Source organism: Girardinichthys multiradiatus, chromosome 22 (genome assembly GCF_021462225.1).
Source record: "Girardinichthys multiradiatus isolate DD_20200921_A chromosome 22, DD_fGirMul_XY1, whole genome shotgun sequence".
In the NCBI taxonomy this organism is placed as follows: domain Eukaryota; kingdom Metazoa; phylum Chordata; class Actinopteri; order Cyprinodontiformes; family Goodeidae; genus Girardinichthys; species Girardinichthys multiradiatus.
The window spans coordinates 15,006,938-15,022,937 of NC_061814.1; the positions used below are offsets into that span (position 1 = coordinate 15,006,938).

At 39.3% G+C, this 16,000-nt stretch overlaps 1 protein-coding gene across 28 annotated transcripts in view; it reads left to right on the forward strand.

The window, feature by feature from the left end:
* The window catches only part of camk2g2 (calcium/calmodulin-dependent protein kinase (CaM kinase) II gamma 2), an 88,014-nt gene extending 74,771 nt beyond the window's left edge, over nucleotides 1–13,243 (forward strand). For 20 of the 28 annotated variants that reach the window (XM_047350898.1, XM_047350899.1, XM_047350902.1 and 17 more), the window contains 4 exons: nucleotides 2,452–2,527; nucleotides 2,650–2,744; nucleotides 6,434–6,681; nucleotides 8,228–13,243. In XM_047350898.1, the coding sequence (XP_047206854.1) occupies nucleotides 2,452–2,527; nucleotides 2,650–2,744; nucleotides 6,434–6,666 (404 nt within the window). In that variant the 3' untranslated portion in view covers nucleotides 6,667–6,681; nucleotides 8,228–13,243. Of the gene's footprint in view, nucleotides 1–1,741; nucleotides 1,871–2,451; nucleotides 2,528–2,649; nucleotides 2,745–6,433; nucleotides 6,682–8,227 lie in introns of all 28 variants that reach the window. The other 8 variants (XM_047350892.1, XM_047350895.1, XM_047350893.1 and 5 more) reach the window with 1 other exon arrangement.
* The last annotated feature ends 2,757 nt before the right edge of the window (nucleotides 13,244–16,000 follow it).

Genomic DNA, 16,000 nt, shown 5'->3' on the forward strand with positions numbered 1-16,000 from the left:
ATGTACTTTGATCTGAACGGGTCTATTGTATAGCTGACTATAGGTTTAGGGCCGTTGCCATTGCCCTGCTGTCTCAAATCATCGAACAGGTTTTCTTCCAGGATTGCCTTGTATTCAGCTCTGTCTATCTCATCACCTTGATCAGCTTCTCTGTCATTTCTAAAGAAAATCATACTAGCATGACTCTGCCACTGCCATGTTTGACACTGGGAATGGTGTGTTCAGGGCATTGTTAGTTTTTCACCACACATGTAGGTCAAAAACATTCAGTGTTGGTTTCATCTAATGACCAGAGCACCTTCTTAACCATGTTAGCTTATTGTAAACTGCAAAAGGATCTTATCTTATGGCTTTCATTCTTAGTTGCCACTATACCAATAATTGTCCACTTTAAAGATCTACTGTAATTATGGGCCTCTTGGCTGCCTCTCTGAATAATGCTCTCCTTGTCTGGCCTGTCATTTTAGGGGGAAGGTTGTGGCTCTGTAGATTTGCAGTTGTCCACGTTCTTTCTATTTTCAGAACTTTGAACATTGCTCTGCAAGAGGTTCAAAGCTTAGGATATTGTTTTATAACATAAGCCTTAAAATATCTCCAAAACTCTATGAAGGACCTGTCTGTTGTTTGTTCACTAATGTCCTGTAATGTGACAAAATGGGGAAAAAGTTAAGGCGTGTGAATACGTTTGCAAAGCACGGTAGCTTGACTACAGTCAGTCTGCTCTCACTGTAATTTTTGACAACTCTTCACATTTGGGAAATGATTTCATGTTTGCCTGATACAGTTTAGAAAAGGCTTGGTCATGTTACTGAAGCTGTTATATTTATTGAAAAACCAATCCTGATCCTTGTGGCTCACTGCCCTTCCTGTTAAATGTTTCCCTGTCGCCACACACAGGTGCAAATGAACAGGTCATTACCGCGGGTACAGAACTAGAGATGTGAAGGAGTTGATTCAGTCCTTGGAAGCAGGGAAACATCTTTATTGGAGGCCACTGTGAGTTAGTGGGGACCAAAGCTGAGCCAAATGGGAATAACTCAACAGAATGAATACTGTTTGTATTTTGTAATGCATCAGTGCTGTGTTTTCATTTTGTTTCTGGTCCAAACGGTCAAGTGAAGCAGCTTGCATGGTGCGTTCTGCTTGAAGTGTTAGTGGGATTTTTCAATTTCTTTCTCATTACCTCACTTGAAATTACCCACTCAGGTTTTCATATCCTCCAGGCTTGTTTATTATCTAAGACTTGATGTCAGAGGACATCTGTGTGTGTTTGTCTTGAGAAACAGCAGTGGCTGCTGTTCAGTCGGCTGGTACAGAGAGTTCAGGGACAGGGCAGTGCAGCTTTGCTGACATTTGCAGACATTGTCTCCTCATAGCCAACAGTCCACCTGTAAGTCAGCAGGTTATATCCAGCTTCCAGCTTTTTGTTCCAGTCTTCTTTCTACAAACAGCAGTTCATCAGCCACACCTTTACCCTAAAACTACTTCTAAACGGTTCACTGTTTAAAAGGAAGTAAATAAATACATGTTTTCTTTTTTCCCCACCAACCCTCTTTCTAGGTCCTGTCCTGTGTTGCCATCTGCTGGCATGCTGACATAACTGTAGTTTTCTGCTCCTCTCTCTATTTTCATAACACCCTGTCTATATTGACTTTGTGCATCGCCAACTAAATGATCATGCTAAGCTTAGAGGGTATGAATATAATTGAATTTAATTGGACCGGCTGCACTTGATATGCAGTTGGTTCCCTGCAGGAAGCTGCAAGCAGCTCAACTGACGCTGCTGCTCAGACCGGTTCAGCTCAGGGTCCTTGTCCCGAACCAGGGTCCGATCAGTCGAACCCAGCAGGCGACTTCAAGCTGCAGGCGAGTAAGTGACGGGACGGCTGTTCAGGACCTGTGTGACGGCTTTGAAAGCCGTGTGGACATGGTTTGTTGGAGCATTATCTGCCCCTTCTTTGCTTTTATGAATAAATGTACATGCAGATGTTAAGGTATTTTTTTCTGGTTTAAGATCTGCATCTACATACATAAAGGTTGTTTTTGGTATGCTCTGCTTGTTTACATCTTCATAAACTCAAATTTATTGAAAGTATACCTATTACTGGGTATTTCCAATCTCTTACCTAATTTCTGATAACTGAGTGCACTTTCTTAAATTAAAATAAATAGAAGTTATCTTTTGTGTTGGTTTCTATGCACCCAGGGTGAGAATGCTATCCCAAGTCTTTATAGAAACTTCCAGCAGTAAAATATCTTTGCAACATAAAGAGTGTGGGGTGTTTTGAACTGGTTAACTTCACTGCGCTCATGAGGAGAGTGTTTTTCATGTCAAGCAGTGAGTTGACGTGTAGCATGTGGTTTAAGGTGTGCATGTTTTAACCTCCAGGTGATTCCTGACTTTCTATAACATCTCCTGGTTGCCTGTCCCTCCTCCTGTTTCTGTTTCAGCTCGGAAACAAGAGATCATTAAGATGACGGAGCAGCTGATCGAAGCCATCAACAATGGGGATTTTGATGCTTACATGTAAGTTTTACTGATTTGTTTTTGTCTGGGCAACATGTGGAATAAATTTAGTTTGGGGTTTCTACATCTGTTCGGCAGTTCTTGGTCCCTGCCGAATTATTTATTTATTTTTCTTCTTACAGGAGAATCTGTGACCCTGGACTGACTTCTTTTGAGCCAGAGGCTCTTGGAAACCTGGTGGAGGGCATGGACTTTCACAAATTTTACTTTGAGAATCGTAAGTTCCTCACTTTGAAGCATTTACCAGCTCCTTACCTTTTACTAAGTATAGTATGTTAATGGCTCCACTTCATGTTAGGTTGATCTTTAATCAACATACACCGAAGTTTTGGGGACATAGAGATCAATAATGTAATTGATAAAGTTGTGCTGCTGTTGGAAGAAGAAGACTGTATCACTGGTGTATCAGTACTTTCGCTATCAGTCTCCTGTGAGAAATAGATCTGGTTTCTTTAGCCACATAATTTATATGTTTTCTGTTTAATTACTAAAAAAGCACCAAGCTGAACAGGTCTGTTTTGCCAACTTTAAAGTGATTCTACTGCTTTAAATGATGAATGAATCAAATATTGTGAGGTAATACCGCCCTAAAAAGAAAAAGAAAATCTGAACTGTCCTTAAAAGGAAACTAAATATTCACAGCTGATTTTTCCTTGGTTTTGGAAACCTTTTATATAGTAGCTTGTCAAAGTATTAATACCCATGAATCTTCCCACAATTTGTTAGGTTAAAGCCTCAAACATCAATGTGTTTCGTTGGGATTTTATGTGATAGGCCAACAAAAAGTAGAACATCATTTTGTAATGTAGGAAAATCAGTTAATGGTTTTCAACTTTCTGTGTGAATACAAATCTGAGAAGTGTGATGTGCATTTGTGTTTAGCACCTTGTACCTTGACCCCTAAATAAAATTCAGTTACAATCTAATGCCTTCAGAGGTCACCTAATTAGTAAATACACCACACACTGGTGGAATACCAGTGTGTGAATTAATCTCAGGATAAATCCAGCTGTTCTGTGAAGGCTTCAGAGGTAGAACAGTCAGGAAGGACGTTTTGGAGAAGCTTAAAGGAATGTCAGGTTATGAAACAATATCCCAAGCTCTGAAGAATATGGACAGCTGCATCACCAACATATCGCCATACACCCAAACTACTGCTAGTGGATTCCACAAATTTGTCCTTTTGTGAAGAGCAGAAAGTCAAGTTTGCAGTTTGCCACAAGCCATGTAGAAAACACAGCAAACATATGGACGAAGGTGCTCTGGTCAGATGAAACCAAGATTGATCTTGTTGGCATATATTTACAAAACTCTTTGTGAGATGGAAAAGTAACCCTGCATGTCTGCGAGGTGTGAGACCATGGTGGCAACAGCATTGATGCTTTTCTCCGAACGGGAGAGTATCTCTGGTCAGAGCTGATTGGAAGATGATCAGAGCTAAACCCAGGGTAACACTGGTAGAAAACCTGCTAGAGGCAGGAAAACGCTTGAAACTGAGTTTTCCCATCCAGCAGGACAATGAACCTAAACAAACAGTCAGAGCTGTAATAGAGTGGTTTAGATCAAAGCACATTCATGTATTAGAATGGCCCAGTCAAAGTCCAGACCTAAATCCAAGAGAGAATCGGTGGCATGACTTGAAAATGTGTGTTCACATACACTAAATATCCAATCTGACTGAGATTAATGGGCATTAATTGCAGTCTGTAGATGAGCAAAGCTGGTAGAGACGAATCCCAAGAGACTAGCTATAATGGCAGCAAAATGCGGCACTCAAAGAATAACCTTAAGGGGCTTAATACAAATGTATTTATTAAATAAAATGCTAAACTTTTCAGATTTTCTTTTTGTAAAAAATGTTAAAACTTGTAGAATCTTTTTTTTTTTACTTCACAATTCTCCATTCCTTTTTATTTTTGGTTTATTACATAAAATCCCCAAAAAATATACTGAAGTTTGTGGTTTTAAAATGAGAAAATGTGTCAAAGTTAAAGGTGTATAATTAGTGTTTCAAGGCTGTGTAAATATACCATATCTACAGAAGATTCTTCTCTTCTGGCTTAAAAAGATCAATGAATTAGTTTAATTTTTCTTCCACAGTACACAATCTTAAATTAGCCCATGTTAAATGTGTCAGTTTATTCATGTCCCATAAATATGAGGCGATTTAACATTTAGCTTTAATCTTCCTATCATGTGTACAGGTCCTTCTCAAAAAATTAGCATATTGTGATAAAGTTCATTATTTTCTATAATGTAATGATGAAAATTTAATATTCATATATTTTAGATTCATTGCACACTAACTGAAATATTTCAGGTCTTTTATTGTCTTAATACGGATGATTTTGGCATACAGCTCATGAAAACCCAAAATTCCTATCTCACAAAATTAGCATATTTCATCCGACCAATAAAAGAAAAGTGTTTTTAATACAAAAAACGTCAACCTTCAAATAATCATGTACAGTTATGCACTCAATACTTGGTCGGGAATCCTTTTGCAGAAATGACTGCTTCAATGCGGCGTGGCATGGAGGCAATCAGCCTGTGGCACTGCTGAGGTCTTATGGAGGCCCAGGATGCTTCGATAGCGGCCTTTAGCTCATCCAGAGTGTTGGGTCTTGAGTCTCTCAACATTCTCTTCACAATATCCCACAGATTCTCTATGGGGTTCAGGTCAGGAGAGTTGGCAGGCCAATTGAGCACAGTGATACCATGGTCAGTAAACCATTTACCAGTGGTTTTGGCACTGTGAGCAGGTGCCAGGTCGTGCTGAAAAATGAAATCTTTATCTCCATAAAGCTTTTCAGCAGATGGAAGCATGAAGTGCTCCAAAATCTCCTGATAGCTAGCTGCATTGACCCTGCCCTTGATAAAACACAGTGGACCAACACCAGCAGCTGACACGGCACCCCAGACCATCACTGACTGTGGGTACTTGACACTGGACTTCTGGCATTTTGGCATTTCCTTCTCCCCAGTCTTCCTCCAGACTCTGGCACCTTGATTTCCGAATGACATGCAGAATTTGCTTTCATCTGAAAAAAGTACTTTGGACCACTGAGCAACAGTCTAGTGCTGCTTCTCTGTAGCCCAGGTCAGGCGCTTCTGCCGCTGTTTCTAGTTCAAAAGTGGCTTGACCTGGGGAATGCGGCACCTGTAACCCATTTCCTGCACACGCCTGTGCACGGTGGCTCTGGATGTTTCTACTCCAGACTCAGTCCACTGCTTCCGCAGGTCCCCCAAGGTCTGGAATCGGCCCTTCTCCACAATCTTCCTCAGGGTCCGGTCACCTCTTCTCGTTGTGCAGCGTTTTCTGCCACACTTTTTCCTTCCCACAGACTTCCCACTGAGGTGCCTTGATACAGCACTCTAGGAACAGCCTATTTGTTCAGAAATTTCTTTCTGTGTCTTACCCTCTTGCTTGAGGGTGTCAATAGTGGCCTTCTGGACAGCAGTCAGGTCGGCAGTCTTACCCATGATTAGGGTTTTGAGTGATAAACCAGGCTGGGAGTTTTAAAGGCCTCAGGAATCTTTTGCAGGTGTTTAGAGTTAACTCGTTGATTCAGATGATTAGGTTCATAGCTCGTTTAGAGACCCTTTTAATGATATGCTAATTTTGTGAGATAGGAATTTTGGGTTTTCATGAGCTATATGCCAAAATCATCTGTATTAAGACAATAAAAGACCTGAAATATGTCAGTTAGTGTGCAATGAATCTAAAATATATGAATGTTAAATTTTCATCATGACATTATGGAAAATAATTAACTTTATCACAATATGCTAATTTTTTGAGAAGGACCTGTATAAGCCAACATATATCTTTTCTAAATCCCCAAATGCTCCAAAACCTAATTGGTTGACTACATTCAGTGGGTTTGCTCCTTTGTGTTGTCATAGTTCTGAGTAAAAACAGTAAACCGGTGCACACCACCATCCTCAACCCCCACGTGCACCTGATCGGCGAGGATGCCGCCTGCATCGCCTACATCCGCCTGACGCAGTACATCGACAGCCAAGGACGACCCCGCTCCTGCCAGTCGGAAGAGACCCGTGTGTGGCATCGGCGCGATGCCAAGTGGCTCAATGTTCACTTCCACTGTTCAGGAGCACCGGCTGCACCGCTGCAGTGAACAACCCAGGCCCAGGTGAGGCAGTGCATATCTGAGCTGAGTTTATAAAGTTCAACAGTTGGTTTATGTCGGGTTTAAAGATTATGAAGGACATTTAAACATCTGCAGGTTATTGGACGCCTGTTTGATTTACATTAAGACATCTCAAGCTAAAATGTGCAGCAGACAGCCTTAGGTAGAACATTCTGAATGTTGATTTTCAGATTTTGTCTAATACATAAATTTGAAGGTAGAGCAAGTAAGTCACTTTTTTATATTTTTATATGCAAGTATTTTAAGCCTTTTTATTTTATTTTTGATTGTTTACATTATATATGGTGAAAAAGATGCAACAATGCCTTGGACTGCATGTAGTCATCAGTTTGAGAGCAACCTTCCATAAGGGACTGCTCCTTTGAAATTATGGTCATGTTTTTTTACTGACTGCAGGTAAGACAGATCACCACTGATCACTCATCTGACATAGCCAAGGCCAACATGCTAAGGTTATGATAACCTTAGCATGTCCAGTAAATCCACAAACTTTTCTGCCTAAATGCATTTCCCATCTTCTCATCAGAATTGGTAGAGCTAATTTAAATTTGTTCATTTTCTGGCATGGACCCGGCTTTTAAGCAAAGTGTTTTCATTTTCAATAGGGGTGAGATCAGGGTTTTGAGGAGGCCATTCAAGAGGCCTTCCAAAACCAGTTTTGATGAGTTTTTGTAACGCATTGTCATGTTAAAACTCACATACGTGTCAAAGTTTTAACCACCTGACACAAACTGTCCGCTATGATGAAGAGAAATTGGTTAGAATGATCAGGAACGGCTCAGAACCAACCAAGGCTTAAAGCCTATAAAGAAGACTCTGGAACACCACAGAACGATACTAGCCAGTGGCTTAATTTGGGACAGTTCATGTCTTTTGTGAAATTAATGATCTCACTTCCTGGTCCTGATTAATTAACGTCAAAGTCACTTAAACCAGCGTCACTGTTTACTGTGAGGCGATCAGCGTGTACTAAAAGGGTCCAGTCCAATAATGAAGCAACATGCCAAAACAGACACCTTTAAGTTAGAATGAAATGTGCAGCTAACTACAGAAATCATTTGATAGACAAGTCAAATGATTTCTGGGGAAACCTTTTACCACCACAACAACAAAAATAATGTTCATCTCAATAACAATGAACCAGCTATCAGGCATGGTGGAGGCAGCATCATTCTATGGGGCCATGCCAGTGGATGGAATACTTAAGACAGAAAACTACCTTCAAATTCTTTAACTATACCTCAAATGACACCCATCGAAGCTGGATTTGGTTAATAAACGGGTTAATGTTAAACTTACAAAATGGCCATGACCTCAATCCTGTTGAAAATGTATGGACTAGGCTTAATAGACTGATTTATGCCAGGAAACCAACTCTGATGAGAAGAATGGAAGAAGCTTCTTGGTTACAAAGTGTGGTCCTGCATAGCTTCAACAACATTTGCATTAAACTCAGACCTGTGCACTTAATTCCTGTTCCGTCTGACGTGAACCAGCTGCCATTAGACCGTTTCCCCTTTTCTTCCAGGTTTGCCTGAGCTCTACAGCTACTTTACTCTCCGAGGTCGGAGTGGAAGCCTAGATCCTGGCTAGGATGAGGCTGGTTGGAAAACTCAAAAGTGGGGAAAATATTACAATCTCTGAAAAGGAAAAAAAAACAAAAAAACACACACCTAAAAAAATGTTTTAAAAGCTTGAATGAATGACTGACCAATCCAGTCCAGTCCATCCCTTACTAGATGATGATAGGGGTCTCTGGTGTTGGGGGCCCTGCCTTGCAGATGGTGCATGCTTCTGACAGTTACACAGGGGTGATGCTGTCATGGTCCTGGTCTCCCATGGCCTTTTTCTCCCCATTTCGGATTTGTCTGAATGTTAGAAATATAAATATTCGTCATTACTTAAAAATATTTACTGGGGCAACGAGAATATTTAGAATAATGTGATCACTTTTGCCTAAGCAGAGCAGAAAAGCGTTTACTTTAATGCAAGTATTGTTTTTGTCAGTTAGTTGGTATATTGATGTTCTGGTATGGGTTATGGGAATGAGTGACTAATGTGGACTTAGAGTAAGGTTGCTTTAGGAGTCAGGTTTGAGCCTCTCCATTGTTTTAAGGCATTATGTTACTGAACAGACCTGCAGGAATATGTGTTGAGAGCTCATTGAGGGTTTTTTTTAAAACATTTTCTTTGACATTTTTTAATAAAAAGGGGTTTTATTTAAAAAAAAAAAAACTGTCTATAACGAGATATTTATATCGAGGAAAATAGGGGAAATTATTTGCTTTCTGGATCTAGGAAGGGATCTTATGCTGGAGATTTATTTTAAATTTTTTTTACGTGAGGTCCGTAGGTGTAAATACGATATTGCTACACGTCATGCATGCAGAAACACGCTCGCAGCCCCCCCATGTGCTTTTAAGGTCAAGTCTTGAGCTTTTTAGACACATCGTTCCAAGGCCTGCTCACCCTGAAGTTGCAGGACTCCATCTGTTTGATCTGCAGTGTTTCAATCCAAACACAAGGTGGGATCGTCGGTGAAAGTCTGAAGCTCCTTAAAATGTGCAAATCTGAGCTGTAAGCACGCACGGACACTCTCTTGGTTTCATTTTGTTTGTGTGTTTTGAGGTGAGGCATGATTTCTTTAACTCTCCACTGGCCTGTACTGTTTTCTGCACATTTATGACTCGATGCTGTTGCGTTTGCTCTTTTGAAGGAGTGAACATTTCTGCAACTTCAGGTTACACTTGCCAAAATCCCACCATCTCACTCTACCTCTGCCCTCCTTCTTCCATCATTGACCTTCACAAACCAGTCCCATTGCCATCGCAACACCATCTCTTCCACCCCGTCTCTTGTTTTGATCGTGTTCTAACTGTATATTGTCCGTCTTGGCTTGCTGTACTACCGTGTGAAGTCCTGGTAATGTAAAAAGTCTGTTAACAGGCCGCATGTTAAGGATTTGATGGGAAGAGGGCTACTATCAGGACCTTCACTGCCACCAATCAGTGGGACTTGGTCCTTTTTATCAGTCTCTGTTCTAAATGTTGTAGTCGTAAATGTTTTGATGTCTGCATTTTAATGTTTTTAGGCTAAAAGTAAAATGAGGTGGGGGTCGAAATGAGCAGGAAGTGATACTTTTTAAACAGCACAGAAAACATTACACACAGAATGCTGAAGTTGTTAGATGAACTCTTGTTTCTAATCCGAATCACAGCATGACAAAAGCACACGAGATCAAAGATTCTCTCTTTGGAAAAGGACAAGAACACACGTCTGTGCCGGTGTTTGTTTCACAGTGTCGTCCAAGCTTTGTGTGACTCTGTACCAGCAAATGAGCAACACTTGAGTGTCCATTCTGCACCAGGCTTCTCCATGGTAACTCGCGCGACACAAGTCGGCCGGTTCTTCCTACCAAGACGTTGTGTGTGTGTGTGGTTGAGCCGACTCAGTCGAGCGAACATTTTTAAGAAGACCATCTGTAAGCCTCGTGTTTATGTACAAACTGCCTGTGCTTCTGTTCGATCGACGTATCTGAGATGCCATGAGAACTGTGTCCACTCCTCCACCCTCTGCACCACAACGCTTTATAAATCTGAATCTGTGTGGTGTGTTTTATGCTTCCGAGTAACTTGTTTGTGCTGTGGGCACCAGCCTGGTTGTATGTTGATACCACCAAGTTAATATGTTTGGGTTTTTCTATTGTGTGTGGGAGAAACACATTTGGGAAGGTTGACATGGAACTTACGGAAGGTGCAAGTACATTGAAGAGGTTGGCTTAGAGTTAGGGATGTACTATGAAGCAATAACCAATGCATTTGAAAACTGAACTTACTGAAACTGTAACCTGCACAGTTAAAGGTTATGCTTTGAATTGGAAGCTGCAGTTTAAAACTGTCATGTTCTCCTTTTCTAATATTATCCCAGATAGTAGATCCAGATATTAACATTTCAGTTCTACGTAAGACAACTATTGGTTAAATCTAAACCACCCTGAAAGACCTTAATGCCATTAATGCTAAATGAGAATAGCATTTGCACCATACTGGCAGTAAATTAAAATGGTTGCAAATATCAAAGTCAGTGCAAATCCCAAAGACAAAAATCCTTCTATTTTAGCTAGTATATTTTAATCCTTGTAATAGAATCGGTGATTAATTAAAATAAGTTTTGATTTAGCAAATTATAGGTGCGCTGAGGCATTTCCGCTTAGGTTTGTAAGCGAACATCCAAACTTTTACAGTTGTAGGTCCATATTTTTCCATCAAACAAAGCTGAGAAGTGGCAGTACATGCAGTGGCTTTGCATTTAAATTGCTTATGTGCAATTCTTTTTGATTAATGGACAACATTTTTACAATTCCTTTGTTTCTTTTTAATTCTGTTCAGGCTTGTGATGATTAAATCATTGTGATGTCAGAAATTAAGAAGTTTGTTAAAAGAAACATAAAAGTAAAAATCTGAGTGATGCGTCACATTCAGCACTGAGGCCTAACACAACCATCCTAAACTAACCTAGTGAAAGCAAACCTTCAGCTTTAACACAGGTGGTCGCCTCGATGGTCAGACAAGACGCCCAGCTTGGCTTGAATGAGGGAATCACCTATTCGGGTCCACGGATAGATAGATGATCTTTGTATTAAAAATGCTCACTTCATCTTTTCCCTTTTGGCAACATGTATCCACACATTAAATCAACATATCCCTGGTAATTATGTAGTTATTTTTTGCTAAGGAAGACATTAAATTTTCCATGGTATAGACGGTGACAGGCTTGAAGGTGCATTTACAAACACTATGTAATCACGTGTCTTCCTCCTTTAGGGGGCGTGGCTCAAAAGGCAATATTTATGTAGGAAAGGTAAATTTTAAATCACTTCTCTGCTTTGAAAAACAGTAGGAATAAATAATTGAGATTTATATTTTATAATTTCGGGAGTTTGAGTTGTCTAGCTCTAAAGTAGGATATTTGCCTTTTAATATCAGTTTGCTGATTGTACAGCTAAAATAACACAATAGAGCTGGAGTCTGTTTATCCTAATGCAAAGTTTTAGGAACCTAGAAGTTCTGGTTTTAAAAACAAAGAGACAAACACATTAAATAAACTTTAAAGAACAATGACAAAGTAGTAGAATTACACACAACTGTTCAAGTGTTGTGACTGCATAGTCTGACACTGGTAACGGTCACAGCTAACAACCCATGGTGGATAGTCTTGTTTTGTTTTTTTTTACAGATATTTTAATATTATGACACAGAAGATGTTTCACAATGTTTTTCTTTTTTTCAAAATTTCAGTCAAAAGATCGATCCATCATAACCAATACTCAAGCCTGAAACAGAAAGCCTCAGAACTGATAAACACTTGTCAGTCTTGTGCAGCCAGTTAAAACAGAAAAAGTCCGGTTGTGTTAAACCTGCTTCGTAGAACATCCTCTGAACCCGCCCAAGGTAACAAACCATTTGTCAAATTATTTAGAACAAGCATAATCTTTCAAACCAACTTTGCATCTCACATTTTCAAGCAAAATAAATTAAATGGAAAAAGAAAATCCACAACAGGTTTTAGTACCCCTCTTCTTTTGGGGGTACTAGTAAGATCCCCACTGCCATAATCTTTGTTACACTTGTGGTTTTCTTTAACTGCAAAGTCAAAAAAAAAATAATCCCTCTGCTCTAATAAATCTGTTTTCAAGTTTCTCCTCAATCATAACTTGAAACAATTCTCTCCCCCGCTATTTCAGTCATATCTAAAATACAAAACATAGACATAAAATATAAAACGAGCATAAAAATAAAATGGAAAACTTGAAATGTATGGTATCTTGTAAGGTTTATATATGAATTTTTCCCCCTAGCTCCAGAAACTAGGTGCGAACAATCATTTCTGTTCACATGACAAATCAAAGTTGCATAGAGAGATGGTGAAAACCTGACAATTGATAAGGGTTTTAACATAAAAATATCCGACATAAACAAGGTTCTAAATTATGTAACTCTAAACTCCATGTGCACAAACCCACCCATGTCATCATCTATTAAACATTGAAGCCAGAAGTGAAGGGTATGTGAAACAAATCAAGCAACCTAGAATTTAAAAGGTTTTATTTTCCATTTGCAAATGTCAAAGTTCATACTGGTTCAAATGTTGGATATGCTTTGTTTAAAAATGTAAAGTGAAATATAGAGATAAATGCAACAAACATCTTGGAAAAAGTCAATAAAAAAAACATTCTGAACACTATATATGCAGTTTTACACATGGAAGAAATATGCATGTACATCTGCTCTCTGGTAATTTTCACTGTTGATAAAGAAATAGAAATTTATTTGCATCCTCCAGGTTATAAAATGGTTGTCTGAGAAATACTAAATAGTGTTATTTCACATAAAAATGTATTGATTAGCTGAAGCCTTAGTTTGATTGTGCTCCTTTAAAAGTAAATATATTGCATTGTGACCTTACAAAATGGGGCTACATGTGTAAATTCAAATGGATGCTGGATTTTTGCATGACCAAACAAATAAAAATCCTATAGGAAAAAGATGGCTCAGTGTTTTACTTGAAGGTACCAAAGGCAGCATTTATGATGTCCGTTGTCTCTCCTCCCAGCATGCAAGTATGATTTGCAAAATGATTGCATGCATTACTAGACCTGTGCTGAGGTATGGATCTATTCATTTTGTCCTGGTGATAAAGTTTGTTGAGCACTCAGGTTTGTTTTTCATTGAACACGTAAAACATCTTAACATTATCCTGATAAGAGTGTAAATAACAGATTGAACTCTTCTGGGACAGCTTTCCACAAGGTTTTAGGGAATATTTGACCATTCTTGTCGAAGGGTCAGACACTGATGCTGGATGAGAAGGTCTGGCTCATCTCTGCTCCAATTTATCCCAAAGGTGTTCTATTACAGGCTGGACTATGTCTTTATGGACTGGTGTACAGTCATGATGAAACAGGAAGAAGCCCTCCACAAACTGTTCCCACAAAGCTGGGAGTTATCCACCATTCCTTTGTAGGATAAAGCATTAGGAGAGCAAAGGGCAGAGGCCATCTCCTGAAAAACAGCCCTCTACACCAAACTTGACTCAACTGCAGTCAGGTGTCATTTTCCTGGCAATTACCAAACTCAGACTTGTCCATTGGATTGCCAGACAGAGGCACAATTCACCACTCCAGAGAACACATCTCTGCTGCTCTAAAGTCCAGTAGAGGAGGGTGCTTTGCATTGCACTCGACGTAAGGTTCGGTTGCAGCTGCTCTGCCATGTAAATATATTTCATGACTCTTTCTATGCACTGTTTCTAAGCTAATCTGAGGACCATATGAAGTTTGAAGGTCAGTAGCTATTGACCCTAAGGAACGGTGGTGACCTCTGAGCACCATGTGCCTCAGCATCTCCCACTGGTTGCTTATCCGTTTGTGGCTGAGTTGCTGTTGTTTCCAATCACTTGTTATAATGGCACTAACAGTTGACCGTTGAGTATTTAATAGTGAGAAAGCTTCACTACTGCAATTGTTTTGCATTAGTAATATTAATACAGAAGCAGTCTGCACTGAGATCAATGATTTGGAGGGGTGACCTAAAACCTTTGCCAGTATAATGTCTCCAACATCTCTAGAATGAAGCTGACCAGGCTACAGGTTTTATTCTGAACCCACGCTTTGTCCTTTAATGTTTGAAATACACACCAGCATGCGAGGACTCTGATGGCTTACTGGACAGTAAATAGGATTTAAGTTTCACTGATTTAAATACAAGTAATCCTTGAAATATACTGTGCACAATTCTTTTTTACTTTCCCTCTATGTTGAAATCAACCCCTTTTAAGCACCATCCTCTGTTTCCTCTAACATAACTTATCAGTGAGGGTTGTGGAGTTAATTGCAAATTGCATTGATCAACAAAGCAATTATTTTGGTTTCAATAACGGTACTGCCAATATACAGTACTAATATTCACATACAGATGGCACCACATTACTTGGAGCAGTGGTTATAACCACTAGTATTAAGCTTTCCACAACTCTGAAAGGAGACATTTTCAGTGTTGTGGTAGGTCATGAAAAGAGGGGGAAATCCATCTCAACACTGCAAGACTGGTTTAAGGAGGTGGTTTAACGATAATTTTTCAGTAAAGAGTAAAATGAACAGAAAAGCACCCTAAAAGCAGCATCCAGTTTAGGAAAGATGGATGTTTCCTAGCAGCCGCCACTTTAAAATCCATGGTTTGCACTTTTTAAAATCACAGAATTGTACAACCTCATAGTGAATAGGATGCTACAGAATATTAAAAGTAGAAAATGCAGAGAAATACATGATTACCTTGTGCTGACATGATAGTTAACCTATCCATGCAGCATATTAACAATTCTGATCTGGAACACTTATGTTTGCATTTGATGTCATTTATAGATGTAACTTCAGTGGGAAAAGGAACAGTATAATCCTCCTGAGTTTGTTTTCAGGGGCTTCTCTTTGTAGCTTACCGCTATATCACAGTAAGATTTGTTGGTTTAGCAAATAATTGATATCAATATCTTCTGGGTACCACCAATCATATTTATATCCTACTTTACCAACAATAAACCTAGAAGTAACACGAAGGTCTGAAAGTAAAGATTAATTTTAAAACTATTTTTTGTAAAAACACATTACAAATGTTTCAATTTATTCATTTCATATCAACTGAATAATGTATTTGTTAAACTACTATTAGAAATAGCATTATACTGTCAAGCTTATTAGTTATCAATGACCAGTTCAGCAGCCTTTTGTTGTTGCTATTAATGTGTTCTTGCTTTTCAGCACCGTTAAATAAAAGCTCTTAACATGATGATAAAGTTTGAACACAAACTCTGATGAGTAGAATTTCTTTTTATACAAACATACAGAACACTAAAAACCAGCCTGGTTATCCAGAGAGGTGTCCTAAATGTTTTAGTTCAGGAAATTCAAACTCCAGTCCTCTCCAAAGGGTATCGCTAATGCCCTCAGTTTTTAGATCACACCTAAATCAGATAATTAGGTCAATAGCAGCACTCAGTAGGGCTTGATGGCATTCTGGGAAGGCAATTCAGCCATTTGATTCAGGTGCGTTGGACCGGGAATGCATCCAAAAGTTTTAGGACACCAACCCTGAAGAACTGGAATTTGACGTTTTACATTTCCCTCTGCTTCAACACGTAGTTCAAAGTGGACTCAGGAGACAATTTAACACAGGTGGTGCTGAAGCACAGACTGGGACTAACTAAATGGCCTGCACTTGTATTGCGCTTTATCAAGTCCCCAGAGATC